We start from the raw sequence: 22068 nt of genomic DNA on the forward strand, positions 1-22068 counted from the left end.
TCTTAATTCAGAAGTTATGAAATTGACGTGAAATTGCTAAGCAGCTCCTTGGGAGAGGGATTACACAGCCTAAGAGACTGCTATTTGTGACAGTGAAATCTACTTATCCACTCAGCTCATTCCTTTGTTCTTCCTGTTACGCTGGTAAATGCAAATTCCTCCTGGCTTGGGTGAGAAAGGATGTTTCTGTGGCAGCGGCCTAAAGAAGCAGAGCATTTCAACAGGAAAAGGAAAAAACGAGCAAAATGGTGCGCTAGGGTAGGTATGAAACTGTTTTGTTTTACCTCTGGCTTGGCTTATCCGGTCTGGTCTGAGCTATTAGCCAAGTGTCAGCCATGGCTCAATGGGTAGCACGATTGCCTTTGAGTCAGAAGGTTTTGGTTTCAAGTTCCCACTGCAGAGATTTGAACACGAAACCTAAGCTGACGCTCCGGCGCAGTACCGAGGGAGTGCTACACTGTCTTTCGAATGAGACGTGAAACCAAAGCCCCATCTGCGCTCTCAGGTGGATGTAAAAGATCCCATGACACTATTTGGAAGGTGGGGGAGGAATTTGGGCTGGGGTCCAGTTGTAGTGGATGTCCACTCCTTCGATAACCCATTGTGAAATTCCAACAGTTGTGGGGGGGGGGGTTCTAACATCCACCACCCCCCCCCATATTCCTGTGTAACCTGACAGAAATCCTGCCATTTCTGCCACCCTTACATACTGGGGGGAGTGGGTTCCCATGTTGCTGGGTTCTGAACAGCAAATGTCAATTCACTCATTCTCTCACACGTATGTTTGTGTGTGTGTAGAAAGAAAAAGTACTTGCATTTATATAGCCTCTTTCATGCCCTCAGGACATCCCAAAGCGCTCTACAGCCAATTAAGTACTTTTGAAGTGTCGTCATTATTGTAATGTAGGAAACGCAGCAGCCAAATTGCGCAGAGCAAGATCCCACAAACAGCAATGAGATAGTGACCAAATAATGTGTTTTCTTCAGTAATGCTGATTGATGGATGTAGATTGAATATATAATTTCAAGTGGTAGGGAGTATCTATGAATGAAGCAACATTTTTATGACTGAAGCTATATTCCTTCGCAGTACTGAAATCAGCTCCTAGACCAATCTTTGTCAGCGTAAAGAATCAGCAAGATTGTGGGCTGAAGCTAAGATTTTCCTCCTTATAGCAAAGAAGGTTAAGGGGAGATTTAATAGAGGTGCTCAAGATTATGAGGGGTTTTGATAAGTAAATGGGGAGAAACTGTTTCCATTGGCAGGAGGGTCGGTAACCAGAGGACACAGATTTAAGTAATTGGCAAAAAAGCCAGGGGGGGCGATGAGATTTTTTTTTTACTCGTTGGGATGTTATGATCTGAAATGCACTGCCTGAAAGTAACTTTCAAAAGGGAATTGGATATGTACTTGAAGGGGAAAAATTTGCAGGGCTACGGGGAAAGAGCAGGGGGGCGTGGGACTAATTGGATAGCTCTTTCAAAGAGCCGACACAGGCACGATGGGCCGAATGGCCTCCTCCTGTGCTGTTTTGTTCTATTATTCTACTGCTGTCCAGACTCCGGCAAGGACCAGCATGTCCCTATTGTTAACTTGGAATTTGTCTCTTGTGCCTCCGAAATAGAGAAAAGAAAAAGTCAATTTCCAGGAAAACATGACTTGGGTGCTGGAATCCCCTCGCTTGGAATTTCCCGGGAATTAGCATTAATATTCTCTGTTAAATCACTGTTGGGGATTATAATTGGCACAGCACAGCACAGCAAAGAAAGAAACAATTTACTATCTGCTTGTTTGTAGGAAATTCCATGCAATACAGGCTTTTGTGTTATTATTTATCTAGAGGAACTTAATGCTGGGGATTATAATTGGCACAGCAAATAAAGAAAGCAATTTACTGTGTGCCTGTTTTGGGGAATTCCATTCAATACTGGCTATTTTGTGTTGTTTTTATATAGGGAAACCACCGAGGTTCAAAAAAAAAAGCAAAGGGAAATCAGGAAGTAGTGATGAGGTGATGTAAAGCTTGGGTTTTAAAAATCTGTGGAATTTTGGAGAAAGGGAGGACTGAAGGTGGTAAGAAATTCGCTGTTTAGACATCTTGGGAAAGAGGGAAGAGGAGGTGCTTACTTGTCAATATACATGGAGCTTGGAATGTACAAGAGATGACATTTCAGAGGACCATTGACTATTGTAGCACTGGTTAAAATAGTGAGCAAGGTTACGCTCTGCACAGAGAGCTGGAAGCTGGAAGGAAGAGAGGAATTGGCTGTCTGACGAGTGCTATCACACGTTGTGTTCGGGCGTCACTGCCCTCCCTTGCATTGCCAGTCACGTGAGGCCACTTGCAGTTGGTTAAGATGGCACAATGCGGCATTGTTGTGGATGTGCTTGGCAGTGAATGATTGGCAAGACCACTAGGATTTTATAAAAGAGAATGCACTCAGCCCTGAGGCACTTTGTGAGCTCGTGTGCACTTTCTAGTAAGACATAAAAAGACTTGCATTTATAAAGAGTGCCTTTCACGACCGCAGGACGTCCCAAAACGCTTTACAGCCAATTACATACTTTTAAAGTGTAGTCACTGTTGTAATGTACGAAACACGCAGCCAGTTTGCGCACAGCAAGATCCCGCAAACAGAAAGCTGATAATGACCAGATAATCTTTTTTAGGTGTTGGTTGAGGGATACATATTGGCCAGAGCACCCCTGCTCTTCTTCAAAATAACACCATAGGATCTTTTATGTCCATCTGAGCGGGCAGATGGGGCCTCGGTTTAACGTCTCATCCGAAAGATGGCACCTCCGACAGTGCAGCACTCCCTCAGTACTGCACTGGACTTTGTGCTCAAGTCTCTGGAGTGGGTCTTGAACCCACAGCCTTCTGACTCGGAGGCGAGAATGCTGCCCACTAAGCCATGGCTGGCACCTGTGTAGTTCTGGTGCTGTGGAGCATCTCCCACAATATAAATGGGAGCAGGAAGACTGGGACCTGCAGGCTGTAGTGCCTCGTGAAGTGTTTCTGTGCTATAAAGAGGGCATATGAGAACAAAGGCGGCTTCATGTTAAAGGAGTGCTCTTGACACCAGACACGGTTCTCCTGCCATTGACCTCAGTCACACTGAGGGACAAGATGGTGCCTTTTACGAAGTTGTGCTCTCAGCGCGGAGCTGTGCACGCTGGGAGCGTGGGTGAGAAATTTGGGAGGTCACTGTGCCCACCAGGGGTTGTAAAATCCTGTGAGGTGCACGCCCACATTCCCCGTCTGCACCCCGGCACGCACAAGCTTGCTTCAACAGGCAATATAGCCCACAGGACCCTCCTTGTATACTGAGAAGCTATAGACTCAGTTCACTGAGACATTATGTACTTAGTCACCATACACACATGGGGTAGGTACCTATAGAGAGGTTCTGTGTACTGTGTTGCTATAGGCACTGCATACCGCGTAACTACCAGCAAACCCTGTTTTTTGAATAGGTCTAGCTGCTCTTTCCACTTGGTTTTGAATGAGGAAGAGGAGAAACTTCTTCACCCAAAGAGTGGTTAGAATGAGGAACTCGCTACCACAAGGAGTAGTTGAGGCGAATAGCACAGATGCATTTAAGGGGAAGCGAGATAAGCACGTGAGGGAGCAAGGAATAGAAGGATATGCTGATAGGGTGAGATGAAGAGGGGAGGGAGGAGGCTCGTGTGGAGTATAAACACCGGCATAGACCAGTTGGGCCGAATGGCCTGTTTCTGTGCTGTACATTCTATGTAATGTAATGTTTCTCCCAGGAATGGCGGCATCAACCAACACAAACGGGGGATGTCAGCACGAGATCGTGGGTCTCTGAGTGCTGCTTCCCTGCGCCCACATATCTCCTATAATTATATGACCAACTTCACTGAAGCAGATTACCTGGCCATTACCTCATTGCTGTTTGTGCGACCTTGCTGTGCGCAAATTGGCTGCTGAGTTTTCTACATTACAACAGTGACTACACTTCAAAATACTTTGATGGCTGTAAAGCACTTTGGGCCGTCCTGGGGTCGTGAAAGGCGCTATATAAATGCAAGTTCTTTCTGTCTTTAGTACTGAGCTATACAGAATGGAAGGTTTGTTCCCTGCTCCTATGTTGAGTTGAGTTAGTTCAAGTTGAGCACATTATCTAGGCTAACACTTCAGTGCAGTAACTGGGAGTTCTCCATTATCATCTTTCACAGGAGAGATTAAACAGAGGCTCTGTTTACCTGTTCAGGTGGATGTAAAAGATCCTGTGGCACTCTCAATGTCATGGGCAACATTTATCCCTCAACCAAGATCAATTTTTTTTTAAAAAACAGATTAACTGGTCAGTTATCTCGTTGCTGCTAACGCATAGCATTTCTGTGCCTCTCTGAGGCGTTTTGTTAAATGGGAGATTTTTCTCCAGAGGCTCGAAGGGGATGGTGGGAAACTTGGACCTTTCAGGCTAGACCTAAGAAGTCCAGGCGGCCTCGTCGGCTGCTTACTGAGTAAAATGTTGTTCTCCTGGCCCTCAGCCAAGCCCTTGTGCTGCTATCTGTGCCTGACAACAACTGATTCATTCCCCATTCAATATGGGCCTGGCTTTTTCTGCTGTCAGTTGTGAGGTCATGTGGCTGCCATGTAATGAAGTGTTTGTCGCTCTGTACATCCAGAGCGAGCATACTTCAGGCGCGCCCTGCCCCAGAGGAGTGTCTCTCTCGGAAAATGCCTGCATCTGCGATGCTGCTCCTCTGAGTCAGGTCTTATCTTTTAGCAAATCTGAAGTTAGCAAAATAACTGTGCCGTTTGTCATAGGGTGCATCGGTGCCAAATCAGCTCTCTGACATTGTTTCTGACTCACGTAAGGTCTCCCATATATTTAAAGAAAAAATGGTGGAGGGGTAGTTTGGGGGGTGGGATGGGGATGGGAAGAAGTTAAACGAGAGCATCAGACTTGAAGACCCCCTGCATCCTCACTCAATCTCCAGCAGGGGTCACTCTCTCAATGGAGCAAGAATGTTGTCTTAAGTTTTCGCCCCTCTAGCCCAGGGATATTGAGGAAACCCCCCCCCAAACCCAGCATCACCCTAGGGCTGCCAACCCTCCAGGATTGGCCTGGTGTCTCCAGGAATTGAAAATTAATCTCCAGGTCACTGCTGCGAGCAACACGGGAGGAAAAAACATAGGAGCTTTAAAAATAAACTTGTGTGTTTTTTTAATTTCCTTTCAACACTTCTGTTTATTAGTTATAAAAACATTGGAGATGGGGGAGAAACAAGCTGTTTGGATGATTCTTGGCTGTCAGTCACTCGGGTTGTGAAGAGCCTGTTCACTTTCCAATTGTAAACAATTTTACAACACCAAGTTATAGTCCAGCAATTTTATTTGAAATTCACAAGGTTTCGGAGGCTTCCTCCTTCCTCAGTGGAATGTTGTGGAAATGAAATCCTCGAACCTCTCGCATTTATAATTTATAATTATAACACTTTCCAATTGGCCATGGGAAGGCGGTGAGCCATGAGGATGGACAGGTCGGGCGACCAATGGCGAGAGTGTGAGGGGGCGGGGCGGTTGGAGGCAGGAGGTCATGTGATGAAATCCTCCAGGAATATGTTGAACCGGAGTCGGCAAGCCGAACTCACCCCCTGCTGAGGTCATCAAACCCGGCTTGGCCTGTACGGCTCAGCTCTACAATGGAAGGTGCGTTAACTAACTGAGTCCCTGGAGGAGCTGCCCAAGCCTCATTTAAATGGATGTAATAAGTTAAATGGCAGATGGGTGGTCCCCTAATGAGAGATGATGGGTGTGGGGGATGGTAATTTTAACTTAGCCCGCCTGGCAGGAAGCTGGAGGGGTCGGTTTGGATGCCCGATTTTACTCTCCGCCCGATTTTACTCTCCATTGATTTATTGTAAACAATTTTACAACACCAAGTTATAGTCCAGCAATTTTATTTTAAATTCACAAGCTGAATTTAAAATAAAATTGCTGGACTATAACTTGGTGTTGTAAAATTGTTTACAATTGTCAACCCCAGTCCATCACCGGCATCTCCACTCCATTGATTTAGACAACTCCTCCCGCACCCTCAACAGAGCCCCATCACCCAGAGATGCACAGCAACAGAAGAAAGATTTTAAACATGATTTTTCTTGCTACAAAAATACGCTAGGCGCTTTTTAGTAAATTTCCCAAGATGGGAATTCTCTGCATGACTATTTTTACAATATATTTATGGTCTCACTTTGCAATCAGCTATTCAAGTGTAAAAGGTTAACTTGAATAAGTCACTGAACTGATGACTTTACTAATCCTGCCAGCTACAACTCATTTTAGTCTAACAATGTCGCCTGTTTTAACATGTCTCAATAAGCCCAGCTTCTTGTGTATAAAGGGGTATGTGATCTGTTTTATTTTTAATCGCACTCCTGACATGTCCTGATATTAATGGCTCCACATGCACTGTACATAGTTTGATACTAAGGCTACACATGCTGTGAGCCAGATGTGAGTACGTTGCCTGTTCGTTACCCATCGAGCACTGTACTTATACTGGAGAGTACAGAGGGGTGTTTCGCCTTTAATTCAATTGAGAAGCCTAGGTTTAAGGTCAGGGCTCATTGTTCAGGTCACCAGCAAGGTTGAAAGTGTAGGAGAAAAGATGGGGGTAAATCAAGAAGCATTGTTTCCGGGGGAGTGGGAGAGGGAGGGAATGTATTACTTTTTCCCCAGTTCAGGCATAAACTAAAATATAGGGTGAAGAAACAGAGAAGGTAAAGATCTTGTAATAATGGTATTTGCTATAATATTTTCAGACCATGCAATTTATATTGTAGAATTACTGCACACGTTCCCGGAGGAAAGACCGTCCTGGTTTAATGTTATCTCTGTCTTGGGCATCTTCTCCCACATGTTTTTGTTTCCTCCCTCCCGACAATGTGTGGGTGAGAGTAGGTGGAAATCCAGTGAACGCCAAGCCCAGATTGTCTGATCTGGAGGCCGTTTAGACTCAAGTGGCTGTAGGTGGTTTGGGAGAGACTCAAATGGTGATGTGCTGCTCGCACCCAATTTTCTGAAGTCAGCTCATTAGCATAACAAGGTCCATATTTAGACGGACGTTCTGGTAGGAGTAGAAAAATTGTGCGTAAGTGAAATTTAAAGGGAGGGGAACAATTAGAGGGAAGTGGCGGAACAGGTGACAAAAATTCTAAAAGGCTCTGAAGGCATCTTAACCCATTAACAGCCTTTGCCAAGATTGAAAGGGGGAGGAGACTAAACAGTCCAGGCGATAAGGAAGAGAAAGGTGATCCAAGGGGCAGTCAGGAGTCAGCGGATAAGCGATGGTGCAGCCCAGTACCCCACCCCTATTTGATGGGTATCGAAGTGGACGTATGCTGCGTGAGGCAGCTATGAGCAGGGTAGCCTTCTTTGCCACTCGCTTGCACCTTCCCTGTGGGTGCCCGCAAGGAGGTGGAGACAGGTTGGAGGCTGCAGCTGACTGGTACTGACAGTGGCTCAGTAGGATAGTTATATAACGCACGACAGCAAGGCTTCATAAGCTTGAGCTCATCCAAAACTCTGCTGCCCGTATCCTAACTCGCACCAAGTCCCGTTCACCCATCACCCCTGTGCTTGCCGACATATGTTGGCTCCCGGTCTGGCAACAACTCGATTTTAAAACTCTCATCCGTGTTTTCAGATCCCTCCGTGGCCTCGCCTCTCTCCCCATCTCTGTCACCTCCTACAACCTTCTGAGATCTCTGCACCGCTCCAATTCTGGCCTCTTGCGCCTCCCCGTTTTTCATCGCTCAACTATTGGTGGCCGTGCCGTCAGCTGGCTAGGCCCTAAGCTCTGGAATTCCCTCATTAAACCTCTCTACCCCTCTCTCCTCCTTTTAAGTTGCTCATTAAAACCTACCTCTTTGACTAAGCTCTCGGTCACTTGTCCTGAGATCTCCTTACGTAGCCCGGTGTCAGATTTTGTTTGATAATCGCTCCTGAGAAGCACCTTGGGATGTTTTACTATCTTAACGGCGCTATATAAATGCAAGTTGTTGCTGTTGTATCATCTCATTAGTGTAATTGAGCTGAATTCCTGCCGTCTTCACATTGCTCATCACTTCCCAGGAAAGCAGCCTCAGGTTGAAGGGTGAGAGAGAGACTGTTGACTGCGCTTCCTGCCGTTTTATCTGCTGAAGCTTTAAGAGGAAACTTAGTTTATTAGTGCATCCTGGTAATGGGTAAATCTGATTTCAAGTCGCACAGGGGAACTGTGGAAGGACGTCCGTTTGTCTAATGGCTATTACTATGTATAGATTTAGATGTTCAGCCTGCGATTGCTTCAGAGTAACTGCAAAGGGAAATCAATACCATGTCCTAGAGCATCCTCATCATCCCAGTATCACTGGGCTAGGCTGAAACACAAAGGATTCCAGCCTTAATAATGAAAAAGTACCCTACAGGAATCCTTGCGTTTTGGAAGGAGAGACAAAAGGCAAGGAGTTGAAGGGGAGAAGTTTCATTTATTGAAATATACAGCTAATTTGCCTCGTTGTAAGCCTTGGCTTCATTTTATGTCTTTTTTTACCTGTTCGTTAAAAATAAAAATTGAAAAATGATTGGTAATGGCAGGTGTGAAGCCGAGGTTCCAGTCTCTGGTATTTTGGGGGTGGGACAAGTAACCGCGTGCTTCTATATATGGAGAGATACAAGGTGGGTCACTGAGCCATTCTCACACCTGACAACAGGTCTCCTGCTCATCGTTGGTTAGGGAGGGAATTCCAGAGCTTCAGCTGCCTAGGCCCGAAGCTCTGGAATTACCTCCCTAAACCTCGCCTTCTCGCTACACCTCTCTCCTCCCTTAAGACTCCTTATAACACACCTCTTTGACCAAGCTTTTTGGTCACTTGTCCTAATATCTCCTTATGTGGCTCAGTGTCAAATTTTGTTTGATAATCGCTCCTGTGAAGCATCTTGGGATGCTTCACTACGTTAAAGGTGCTATATAAATGCAAGTTGTTGTTGTTGTTTGCCTGGCGCCCTTCCCCTGGTAATGGAGACTTTTACCTTATTCAAAGTTCTTTCCCCAAAATAACCTTCTCGTCTAACCAGAGCCATGCCATAATGCGTCACCTCCCTGCAAGATCGCTCCATCACATCACTGATGGGGAGTCACCACAGAGTGATTCCATTCAGCCTATGGGGAAGGGGAGGGGTTACTTCGGACTGACCTGAGAGCCAATCCGGAGCCACCTGATCCCAGGAATCTTTAAAGAGATGATAATGGTAATTAGCAATGTGAGCTGACAATATCATCTCATAGAACGGTTGGTTGTCAAGCTGCAAATTAAAAGGATGTAATATCACTATGAATGGTAGCATTACACCACTTCAGTCACTAAGGGTACGGGTAGTGTAGTGGTTATGTTATTGGACTAGTGATTCAGAGGCCTAAATTAAACATCCAGAGAAGCATACGTCCAAATCCCACCATTTGAGAATTTGAATCCAGTTTTAAAAATCTGGAAATAAAAAGCTGGTATCAGAAAAAGTGACCATGAAACTGTCGGATTGCCTTTTTTTAAAAAAAAAGAAAACAATTTGTTCACTAATGCCCTTTTAGGGAAGGAAACCGGCTGTCCTTACCTGGCCTGGCCTATGTGACTCCAGTCCCCACACCAATATTGCTGACTGCTATCAGTGGTTCAGGAAGGCCCACCGCAAATCAACTAGGGACGGGCAATAAATATTAATATAAAATAAAAACAGAAAATGCTGGAAATACTCAGCAAGTCGGGCAGCATCTGTAGAGAAAGAAACAGAGTTAACGTTTCAGGCTGGTGACCCTTCCCATCGACCTGAAACGTTAACTCTGTGTTTCTTTCTCTACAGATGCTGCCTGACTTGCTGAGTGTTTCCAGCATTTTCTGTTTTTATTTCAGCATGCGTTGAATCCAGCCCAAACTGACATTCTCCCCTCTCTGCTGGCTGGAAGAGTCCTGTGTGAAATGAGTTTGAGTGGTTTTAACCTAATGGGTGTAGGCCCCTGAGGGACAAGAACTGTTCACTCACCCATTGCACCACCCAGTTCTCCTGAAGCATGCTTAAATATTTTCCATGAATTGTGGTGCAGCAAAGCAGAGGGTGATTTACTCTGCATTGAACCGTGCCATTCCTGACTTGCTGCTGACATTGGGTGCCTGAAATGGGAGAGTGTTCCATTTCCTAGTGCTAACATCCTCGAATAGGACAGTATATAGTAGAATATTTCAAGGGAGTTAAGACATCTTAGGCTGGGCATTGAAAAACGAACCAAACTTTAATTTTACACTTCATGCTGTCGTACAAATTCCCTTTATGTTTATAATACACTTCCACCTTTTATATTGTCCTGTGAGCTGCCCTGTGTATAACACGCTCCCTCCTGTGTGCTGCCCTGTGTATAACGCGCTCCCACCTGTGTGCTGCCCTGTGTATAACGCGCTCCCTCCTGTGTGCTGCCCTGTGTATAACACGCTCCCTCCTGTGTGCTGCCCTGTGTATAACGCGCTCCCACCTGTGTGCTGCCCTGTGTATAACATGCTCCCTCCTGTGTGCTGCCCTGTGTATAACGCGCTCCCTCCTGTGTGCTGCCCTGTGTATAATGCGCTCCCTCCTGTGTGCTGCCCTGTGTATAACGCGCTCCCACCTGTGTGCTGCCCTGTGTATAACGCGCTCCCACCTGTGTGCTGCCCTGTGTATAACGCGCTCCTACCTGTGTGCTGCCCTGTGTATAACGCGCTCCCTCCTGTGTGCTGCCCTGTGTATAACGCGCTCCCACCTGTGTGCTGCCCTGTGTATAACGCGCTCCCACCTGTGTGCTGCCCTGTGTATAACGCGCTCCCACTTGTGTGCTGCCCTGTGTATAACGCGCTCCCACCTGTGTGCTGCCCTGTGTATAACGCGCTCCCACCTGTGTGCTGCCCTGTGTATAACGCGCTCCCACCTGTGTGCTGCCCTGTGTATAACGCGCTCCTACCTGTGTGCTGCCCTGTGTATAACGCGCTCCCTCCTGTGTGCTGCCCTGTGTATAACGTGCTCCCACCTGTGTGCTGCCCTGTGTATAACACGCGCTCCGACCTGTGTGCTGCCCTGTGTATAACGCGCTCCCACCTGTGTGCTGCCCTGTGTATAACGTGCTCGCACTTGTGTGCTGCCGTGTGTATAACACGCGCTCCCACCTGTGTGCTGCCCTGTGTATAACGCGCTCGCACCTGTGTGCTGCCCTGTGTATAACACGCGCTCCCACCTATGTGCTGCCCTGTGTATAACGCGCTCCCTCCTGTGTGCTGTCCTGTGTATAACGCGCTCCCTCTTGTGTGCTGTCCTGTGTATAACGCGCTCCCTCCTGTGTGCTGCCATGTGTATAACGCGCTCCCTCCTGTGTGCTGCCCTGTGTATAACCTGTGTGCTGTGCTGTGTATGTATAATTGTGCCAGGTATCTGCTTGGCTTTATGCGATCACTATTAGTGATTTTTCAGTGCTATCTTTTCTCCTTTAAGAATGAAGTATGGAGGGGGGAGGGGAAGACACGGTTGATTTCCACGCTCTCGGCCCAGCTCTCTGAAGACGGAGGCTGTTAAATTAGCAGTTTTATGATCGCTGTGACTGTACACTGGGAACTAGCCTGGACTGAAATGCCAAAACCCATTTCTCTGGCGATCATTAACAGCTGTCAGTGACTGAACGGTGACCTTGACCGCAACATCAAATGAAACATTTAAAGGTGCTGCGTTGGTCTAAACTCTTGAGTATCAATAAGTCTTACAAGGAATTAGAATCATACAGTACAGAAGGAGGCCATTTGGCCCATCGTCCCAGTGCTGGCTCTCTGAAAGAGCTACCAATTAGTCCCACTTCCTCGCTTTTTCCCCGTAGCCCTGCACATTATTCCTTTTCAAGTATTTATCCAATTCCCTTTTGAAATTTACTATTGAATCTGCTTCCACCACCCTTTCAGGCAGTGCATTCGAGATCACAACAACTGACAAAGGAGACTTCAGATTTTGGATTTTTTGACTTGCGTTGGGGGTCCCAATTCCACAGGTGTTGCCTTTGTGTAAATCTAGGCAGTGTGCATTAGTAGGCTGTTCAACCATGGTGGGAGTGCAGAAGAATTACAGCAGATCCTGATCTCACCTGACATCCAAGTGTGTGCTTTTCCAGCGAGAGTCACTGGACAGAGAACATCAGTGGGATACCTGGCTGACTCTCTCTCCTCCCAGCTCAGAGGTGCTGAGGCCAATTGTAGCACCCGTATCGCTAATGATAGCGGGGCTAAAAGGGTTAAATTATGAGGACAGGTTGCATAGACTAGGCTTGTATTCCCTCGAGTATGAAAGATTAAGGGGTGATCTAATTGAGGTGTTTAAGATGATTGAAGGGGTTGATAGGGTAGATAGAGAGAAACTCTTTCCTCTGGGTGGATGAGTCCAGAACAAGGGGGCATAACATTAAAATTAGAGCTAGGCTGTTCAGGGGTGATGTCAGGAAACGCTTTCTCATTCAGAGGGGAGTGGAAATCTGGAACTCTCTCCCCCAAAAGCTGTTGAGGCTGGGGGTCAATTGAAAATTTCAAAACTGAGATTGATAGATTTTTGTTAGGCAAGGGTATTAAGGGTTACAGAACTAAGGTGGGGTTGAGATACAGATCAGGCATGATCTAATTGAATGGCGGAACAGGCTCGAGGGGCTGAATTACCTCCTCCTGTTCCTGTGTTCTGCAGCTGAGATGAACTAACTCAGCCCAGGTTAAACCTGGAACATTCTTGCCTCCTTAACCAAGGGTGGAAAGGGGAAATCTTCATTTGTTTTTGTCATTCGGTCTGTTGGGGAATCCCGAACCTCTGCTCAGGGGATTCCCTCAGTGAAAATATCTCTAAGCCGCGTTCTGGAAACTTTCTCCTGAACTGTCAATAACACATGCACAGTAATTAACCTGTCTTGTCAATTGCACAGGCACTGAGCAGAGTTTTATCCTTGCTGATAGTGAACCGAGGAAAATAATGTGTTTTAGTTCCCGTCGATTCACAATAACTAACATAACGTTGTTAGTTTCATCGATTACCAGTACACAATAAGTAGCAAATTTTTGCAAGTTTCAATTAGACATTAGAAATAAAAAGAAAAACTGCAGCAAGCCAGAAATATGAAATAATCACTGGCGAATCTCCTCGGGTCAGTCAACATCTGCAGGAGTGACAGGTGACTGTCTCAGCCCCTGAATTAGAACCGAAAGCAGAGCCTCCACCCAAGCCAATAACCAGTTTTCTCTCCGCCAGATGTTGACGGACCTTCTATGTCCAGCGTTTTCTGTTCATGTTGTCGATACCCAGCTAGACATGGAAGCCACAGTTACAGCATGTTAGTAATTAACATAGAAACATAGAAAATAGGAACAGGAGTATGCCATTCGGCCCTTCGAGCCTGCTCCGCTACTCAATATGATCATGGCTGATCCTCTATCTCAATGCCATATTCCCGCTCTCTCCCCATACCCCTTGATGCCTTTTGTGTCTAGAAATCTATCTATCTCCTTCTTAAATATATTCAGTGACTTGGCCTCCACAGCCTCCTGTGGTAGAGAATTCCACAGGTTCACCACCCTCTGAGTGAAGAAATTTCTCTTCATCTCAGTCCTAAATGTCCTACCCCATATCCTGAGACTGTGACCCCTTGTTCTGGACCCCCCAGCCAAGGGAAACATCCTCCCTGCATCCAGTCTGTCTAGCCCTGTCAAAATTTTATATGTTTCAATGAGATCCCCTCTCATTCTTCTAAACTCTAGTGAATACAGGCCAAGTCGACCCAATCTCTCCACATGTGACAGTCCTGCCATCCCAGGAATCAGTCTGGTGAACCTTCGCTGCACTCCCTCTATAGCAAGTATATCCTTAGGTAAGGAGACCAAAACTGCACACAATACTCCAGGTGTGATCTCACCAAGGCCCTGTATAACTGCAGTAAGACATCCTTGCTCCTGTACTCACATCCTCTTGCAATGAACGCCAACATACCATTTGCCTTCCTAACTGCTTGCTGCACCTGCATGTTTGCTTTCAGTGACTGGTGTACAAGGACACCCAGGTCCCTTTGTACATCAACATTTCCCAATCTATCACCATTTAAATAATACTCTGCCTTTCTGTTTTTTCTTCCGAAGTGGATAACTTCACATTTATCCACATTATACTGCATCTGCCATGTATTTGCCCACTCACCCAACTTATCTAAATCGCCTTGAAGTCTCTTTGCATCCTCCTCAAAACTCACAATCCCACACCTAGATTTTCCTCGCTGTGTACGTGCAATGAATGAATGAGTGCTGCAGAGTAGTATTGGTCGGTGACTTGTTCAACCCCACAGGTCCCCAATGGATTAAGACTGATCTCGGCAGCTGCAGTTGGGGGAAGGGCTGGGCACAGGCCATTTGCTTATTCCCTATGGCCAAGGAAGGAGGATCACCAGTTTGCCCACCCTAGTCTGCTCTCCAGCAGCTGGCTATGTAGCAGTATCTTGTAGGAGATGCCCTCCTTCCTGCTCCCTCCTCTGAGGGAGGGGTGGAGATGGTCTCAAAGGCTGAGAGATCAAAAATAATAGGAGCAGCTGATTTCTATTTTAAACGGGATGGGGACGAGGTCACACAAAATCACAGTAAAATCATTCAACCAGCACAATTCTGTGAGGATTAACCAGCCGTGTTCATTCTGACGGACTGCACATCGCACACAGCTTCACAGACTGAACCACTGGTTCACAGATACAACTGTTACCATACTGAACAGGGCAGCAATGCACCATGCTGGACGATGCAGAACAGAGCAGTACTGGACGATGCAGAACAGAGCAGACCTGTACTGGACGATGCAGAACAGAGCAGAACTGGACGATGCAGAACAGAGCAGTACTGGACGATGCAGAACAGAGCAGACCTGTACTGGACGATGCAGAACAGAGCAGAACTGGACGATGCAGAACAGAGCAGACCTGGACCATGCAGAACAGAGCAGAACTGTACTGAACCATGCAGAACAGAGCAGTACTGGACCATGCAGAGCAGAGCAGAGCAGTACTAAACTGTACTGAACCATGCAGAGCAGAGCAGAATTGTACTGAACCGAGCAGAACAGAGCAGAACTGTACTGGACGATGCAGAACAGAGCAGAACTGGACGATGCAGAACAGAGCAGACCTGGACCATGCAGAACAGAGCAGAACTGTACTGAACCATGCAGAACAGAGCAGTACTGGACCATGCAGAGCAGAGCAGAGCAGTACTAAACTGTACTGAACCATGCAGAGCAGAGCAGAATTGTACTGAACCGAGCAGAACAGAGCAGAACTGTACTGAACCATGCAGAGCAGAGCAGAACCGTTCTGAACCATGCAGAGCAGAGCAGAGCAGTACCAAACCGTACTGAACCATGCAGAGCAGAGCAGAGCAGTACCAAACCGTACTGAACCATGCAGAGCAGAGCAGTACCAAACCGTACTGAACCATGCAGAGCAGGGCAGTACTGAGTTTGCTGATCTTAGTCAGGGTAGGTGCTCAAAGTGCCACACCTGGGCTCCATGTTCCTGTAGCTCCATGTTCCTGTAGGACGGAGAGGGAAATTCAGCCAGTGTTCCTGACTTGAGATCACTGTCCAGTGACCCTTGCTGGAAAGTGAGCATGCATGGACATTGGATGAAGACAGGATGAGGATTGGATTTGCCTCTGATGCCATCCATGATCGAGCAGCCTGCCGGTCATTAACATGTCTAGACACACATATGACCTCAAAACACGACAGGAGTGCAGTATGTTCCCAGAAAAAAAGCCACCTTAAAGAGTGGATGGCATGCACTCAAGTGTAAACTGCAGTGTCACTGTACCTCCTGACAAGTTGCAGCAGCTTAGGCCTTCCTTTGACTGAATGTTGCAGGGAAATACTATGCCATGTCGTTATTATTGTACAAGATCGATCAGCATGTATTTCAATACCTCCAAAGGACTTGCAATGCTAATGGCCCAATAGTCTGGTGATGCTGTATGGTCTCACATGAAGAATGGCCACTTGAATGACGTGATTCAGGAAAGACATTGGTTGTGGTATGTTTGAGTCAGGTGGTGGTACTGAGACTATAATACAGGATCAGGTGTTATCCTTCCAGTCTGTCCTGCAGGAGTTCTAGAATCATGCTGCACAGAAGTGTGCCTGCTCTCTGAAAGAGCTATCCAATTAGTTCCACTCTCCTGCTCTTTCCCCATAGACTTGCAAAATTTTTCCTTTTTAAGTATTTATCCAATTCCCTTTTGAAAGTTACTATTGAATCTGCTTCCACCGCCCTTTCAGGCAGCGCATTCCAGATCATAACAACTCGCTGAGTAAAAAAAAAATTCTCCCCCCTGGTTCTTTTGCCAATTATCTTAAATCTGTGTCCTCTGATTACCGACCCCCTGCCAATGGAAACAGTTTCTCCCTATTTATCACCACCCCTGTATGAGGTGTGTACCGTAAGACAGATTCGAGAGCGGATGGCGATTAACAGGCAGGTTCAGATAGCTGGGGCTTTCTCTCCTCTCTGCTGCAGTCCTCTCCCTGCAGTCTGCTCCTGCTGCCAACTGCTACAGAGAACAGTGTTAATCATTAAAACCTGCTGGACTGATGAGTGAATCTAATTAAAGACAGTCACTGCCGGGTTTCCATCGGAGGGCGGACCTTTAACCGAACAAAACAGTGAAAAGAACAACATCATGTAGGGTTGCCGACTCTGTGTTGGACGTATTCCACGAGGTCTGATCACAGGACGAAATGACTTGAAGGACTGAGCTAAGTAAAGACAGCACTGACCTTGCAGTACCGTCGTGACTTACGGTAACGTTGTGACTTACGACAGCATCGCAAGCACCACCTGCTCCACAATCTCAATGTTGCTGCTTCAAAATGTCGGAGCGAGAGAAAGAACGTGATAACAGGATAAAACTGATTTCCCCATTCAGTATTCGTTTTGAGACTTCCCTGTGATTGTTCTCCTGATTTTGCTCACGGCAGCGCCCGGGAAATTAATCTTTAATTCCTGGTGACTCCAAGAACAATCCAGGAGGGTTGGCAACCCTAACATCGGGAATATTTCCTGTTGCACTTTTACTATCTGTAACCAAATGGCATGATTTAAAATTGTCTTAAAGACTGGAACTGCCCTAACCTGCCTCCCTGGCGAGGTCCACTTCTCAGTTCTCCATCAGCGGCTGGTGCTGAGAAAAAGCCTTGTGTTGATAACCAACCACCACAGGCTGCCATGATGGACTTCCGAGGAAAGAAAGAACTTGCATTTATATAGCGCCTTTCACAACCTCAGGACATCCCAAAGCGCTTTACAGCCAATGAAGTACTTTTGAAGTGTAATCACTGTTGAAATGTAGGAAAACATGGCAGCCATTTTGCACACAGCAAGATCCCACAAACAGCAATGAGATAGTGACCAGATAATCTGTTTTTTAGTGATGGTGGTTGAGGGATAAATATTGGCCGGGACACGGGGGAGAACTTCCCTGCTCTTTTTTTTTTAAATGATGCCGTGGGCTCTTTTACATCCACCTAAGTGGGTAGATGGGTCCTCGGTTTAGGAGTGGGCTGCCTGCCTGCCAGTCTGCCCCTCAGCTAGCAGGATGCTGTTTCCCCGCTTTTCTCTCCTGAAGGCATTAGTTCACACTGAGGTATTATACACAAGTGCCAGGCGCTCTCTGGTACGTCCCTCATGCGGCCAGGGAGAGGAATGGTCAGCCCGGATTCCTGCTCCTGGTCCAGTGACCTCTTCTGGAAACTGTACGCGTGTGGATGTTGGATGAGGACAGGATTCGGCTTGACATTCCTGGTTGAATTGCCTGCCAGCACTCACTGTCTACATCCAGGATCAGGCATGAAGAATGACCACTGAGCGAGGCATGGGGGCTGCCAGGCCCATTGAATTATCCCCGGAACCTGTCAGTACTTCAAAAGGGGTGGGGAGGGGGACCTTCAGAGACCACTATCGACCTTTCTAAACTGTAAGATATTCCCTTCTCTCTTCCGTCCCCCCATTTATTTACTTCTCTCTGCATCTCGCACGTCTCCGGTTGAGAAAGTGAGAGGTTAACCTCGTTGAAGGCAAGGTTGCTCTGGAGCTGACCACGAGGGGCAGCACAACAACAACCCTTGGATGACTCATGGTGGTTGGACTGAGATTGGAAACTTCGAGGTCCCAATCTCACACCCTGCCACTGTATTGGGGCAACATGGGGGAGGGGGAGAGGAGGGGACAGATTCAGAGGCAAAACTCAATGGGCTCGTGACCAGCGTCTGTCACTCTAGCTCATAGGTCCTCAGAGGGTTATCAGACTTCTGTATTTGTCGACTTGTTAGCGTGTTAATTCTGTTGCCTTATACTAACGTTCTGCAATGACAGCCTTTGGGTAGCTGACACTGGGGTGGGTCCTACGACGGGCGGGTTCCACGTCGGGCGAGCGATCGGCTCTGGCGGGTTATTGCCCACCTGCCAAAGTTGAAAATTCCGCCCCCTCCCCACCTCCACTGTCTTTTGAACGTTAGTTAAGGGGATCCACAGGAGAGTGTCAATATTAGCAGGGGTTGCCCCATACGGAACAGTTTGAAAACCACAGCTCAGGAAGCAGTTGAGAAAGGCAGGGCTGGCTGGATTCAAGGACTAGTTGGAGCAACAAATGTTAACATATTTAAAACAATACATATATCTAAAGATCTGGAATGCACTGCCTGAAAGGGTGGTGGAAGCAGATTCAATAATAACTTTCGAAAGGGAATTGGATCTCTACTTAAAAAGGAAAAATTTGCAGGGCTACGGGGAAAGAGCAGGGGAGTGGGACTAATTGGTAGCTCTTTCAGAGAGCCGATACAGGCATGATGGGCCAAATGGCCTCTTTCTGTGTTGTATGATTCTATCAACACACACTTAATAATTTCATATAATTTTTTAAAAGAATACATTCCACTCCGTATATATATATATATATATTTGAATTGATAAGTTACAATTAACTTAATGCCAATTTTTATTTTAACAAATCTTAGTTCTTGTGTAATTTGAACTTTTTAATATTCAGTCCAATCCACTCTTCAAAAATCCAGTCCATTGTTGGGAGGCTGCACCCAGCACCGCTGAACAATGGTGACATCATGGCCTACCCTAGGGGGGGGCGGGATGTAATTGCAGTGACTGGCTGCCACAACCCATTTATGACTTAGCCACAGTTCAGTATCTTCAGAGAGTGGGAAGGCAGAGGGGAGGGCGGAGGAGGAGGAGGAGGAGGAGGAGGAGAGACGTCCCCCTTAAAGATTCAGCAGTCTTGTTTACAAGCGCCTCTTGATACATGAAGAATGGTTCGTCTCATGCCATTTTAAGAGCAGAGGGAAGCAGCCTTTCACATGGTTTACCTGATGTGGCCAGAGTTGCAAAATGACTTGCCGTCAGCCTACGCAGCCAGCAGGCAAAAGATGTTTGACAGCTCGAGACGTATGAGGCACATCTGGGATGGCGTGAGGCTCGAGGTGACTGGAGATGCCAGCTCTGTGGTCCTTAACAGCTTCACCCAGCTGGACCCCGATCTCCCCCTCACTGAGGTAGGGTTGCTCTAGATGGTTTTTCATTTACTTCTTGTGAGGAAAGATCTTTTCACTGGTTAGCACTAGCATTCTGAACCAGCCCTGCAGTTGCTATGGAGCGGTGACTAATTCGTGCACTGTTTGTTTATGTGGAGGTATCTTGCCTGTACCATGAGGTACAGTAACATTGGTTATTACTGGACAGTCAGATGTTCAATAACAACAACAACAGCTTGCATTTATATAGCGCCTTTAACGTAGTAAAACGTCCCAAGGCGCCTCACAGGAGCGATTATCAAACAAAATTTGACACCGAGCCACATAAGGAGATATTAGGACAGGTGAACAAAAACTTGGTCGGAGAGGGTTTAAGGAGCGTCTTAAAGCAGGAGAGAGAGGTAGAAGGATGGAGAGGTTTAGGGAGGGAATTCCAGAGCTTAGGGCTTGGGCAGTTAAAGGCACGGCTGCCAGTGGTGGAGCGGTTAAAATCAGGGGGGGAGGGGGGTGTGTGCAAGAGGCAAGAATTGGAGGAGCCCCGGGATCTCGGAGGGTTGTAGGGCTGGAGGGGGTTACAGAGATAGGGATAACTCTCTAATCCAGAGTGCAATCACGTCTTTAAAAAGTTGGTGGGGGGGGGGAGTGGGAATCATTAGAGCAATCTCAGAATTAATGGGGACATGCCCTCTCGTTCCCTCGCTCCCCCCATTGGTTGTGACTTTGCTCCAATCCCTGATGATCATAAAAAAAAGTGGAGCTCGTAAAGTATTAAATTCTGCAACAACAAAAAAACAAACCAATAAATAAAATCAGATAAATGGTGAAAATAAATCAAGCAATATGTGCATCTGTATCGTTGCCCAGTTGCCTCACTTCACACAATAATTACTTCAGAACTGTCGGGACTGTTGCATATTCCGCAATGGGAGGAGATTTCCCCTCTTCACTTTGTGTAATGAAATCATAAATCTGTTTATAAGGAATGGCTTTATGACACTGCTCCACATAGCCCACAAGTGAAACTCTTCTGACCTATAGAATGATGGGTGGCGAGGAGACATTTATAGCGAGTGTGCTCAATCAGGGGTCCTGGCCTCTCGGGCTGAGATTGCACAATTTGAGGGCCACCACCTCCCTTTTTAAACTGATACCCAAGTTCAGACTGTCCTTGAGTTACTGGGACTGCAGAATGACTGCACATCCCAGAGCGGTGTAGCTCGGTTGAAGCTGACTGATTCCACGATTCACAAGACATGCAAACACCCCCAGTGGTTTTCTACCCCTTCCCCGGAAACAGGGCTGCCCTCAAGGGGGAAAATGCTTCAAAACATAAACAACGTAACCCCTCCCTCATCTTGTGTGGAGTCTTTTGGACGGAGAAAGTGAAGAGGAAGAATTGCCTCAGTGCTGTGCATCCTAGATCCTTGTGTACAATTTTATTTTGTTAACGATCTTGTAAGCTCTCCCAGAACCTCACTGCCTCAGTTCAGGCTACCTTGAAAACTCTAGCCACGTTAGCACCTACACATCTCGAGAGCCCGTCAGGCTATGATGGAGCTGTCGGTTTGGCTCCTGTCTCTGGGGCAGAAGATTGGGGGTTCGAATCGCCCGCCAGAAAGTTGAGCACCAAGGCTAGGCTATTGTTTCAATGCAGTTTTGAGGGAGTGCTGCATTGTTAGATGTGCTGCTTTCCAGAGAAGATGTCAAACTGCAGCTGCACCTGCCTGTTCAGATAGACATAATGGCCTAGAAGTTTGGCAGCCTGTTTATCGGGCGCTAAATGACCTCCCAAGCCTCCAATATGGTCGGCAGGAAGTTCATGCTCGTTATGAGCAGAAAGTGCGTTGCCCACCCACGCTTGAAACAGGCGTTAGGCCCTTTGCATATTCAAATAAAGGGGCCTAACGCCTGTTTGAGGCCTCCACTGCAATATTGGTGTGCCCTGAGGCAGCACTAAGGGAATCTACGTGCGGCCCCCTTTCTGGTCCCCTTTAATTACTTACCTGAGGGTCGCAGTGGCTCATTCCACTTTGCCAGCGAGCTGCTTGTTACTGTCCGCAGCTCGGCTGCGCCTCGGGCCTCACCCTTCAAGCACAGGGACTGTTCCTTACGTCCCCCGTGTGCCTGAAATTCTACACCATTGTTTCTTTAAAGAGGAGCGGGGAATTCTCCCAGTGTCCAGGCCAACATTCTTCCCCTCAACCAATACCATCAAACGCAGATTCGTTCGCCATTTACTATTTACGGGATCTTGCTGTGCGCAAATTGACTGCTGCATTTGCCTACATAACAACAGTGACTGCACTTCAGTGGTAATACATTGATTGTGAAGCATTTTGGGACTTCCTGAGGATGTGCAAAGGTGCTACTGCCAGCTGATACTCTCACTGTCAAAGCTCACCTGTAAAGTTGGTCTCTTGGGTGAGCTACCTGAGCCTGTGGA

The 22068-nt window shown here is 46.9% G+C and overlaps 1 protein-coding gene across 3 annotated transcripts in view; it reads left to right on the forward strand.

Moving 5' to 3' along the window:
• The window catches only part of LOC137300643 (ral guanine nucleotide dissociation stimulator-like), a 92416-nt gene that overhangs the window by 24486 nt on the left and 45862 nt on the right, over positions 1-22068 (forward strand). For 2 of the 3 annotated variants that reach the window (XM_067969857.1, XM_067969859.1), the window contains exon 1: positions 19324-19646. The exons of the other annotated variant lie outside the window; for it this stretch is intronic. In XM_067969857.1, coding sequence (XP_067825958.1) covers positions 19452-19646 — 195 coding nt within the window. In that variant the 5' untranslated portion in view covers positions 19324-19451. Of the gene's footprint in view, positions 1-19323; positions 19647-22068 lie in introns of those variants that run through there. 3 annotated transcript variants of the gene reach the window in all.

Source organism: Heptranchias perlo, chromosome 31 (genome assembly GCF_035084215.1).
Source record: "Heptranchias perlo isolate sHepPer1 chromosome 31, sHepPer1.hap1, whole genome shotgun sequence".
Taxonomy (NCBI): Eukaryota; Metazoa; Chordata; class Chondrichthyes; order Hexanchiformes; family Hexanchidae; genus Heptranchias; species Heptranchias perlo.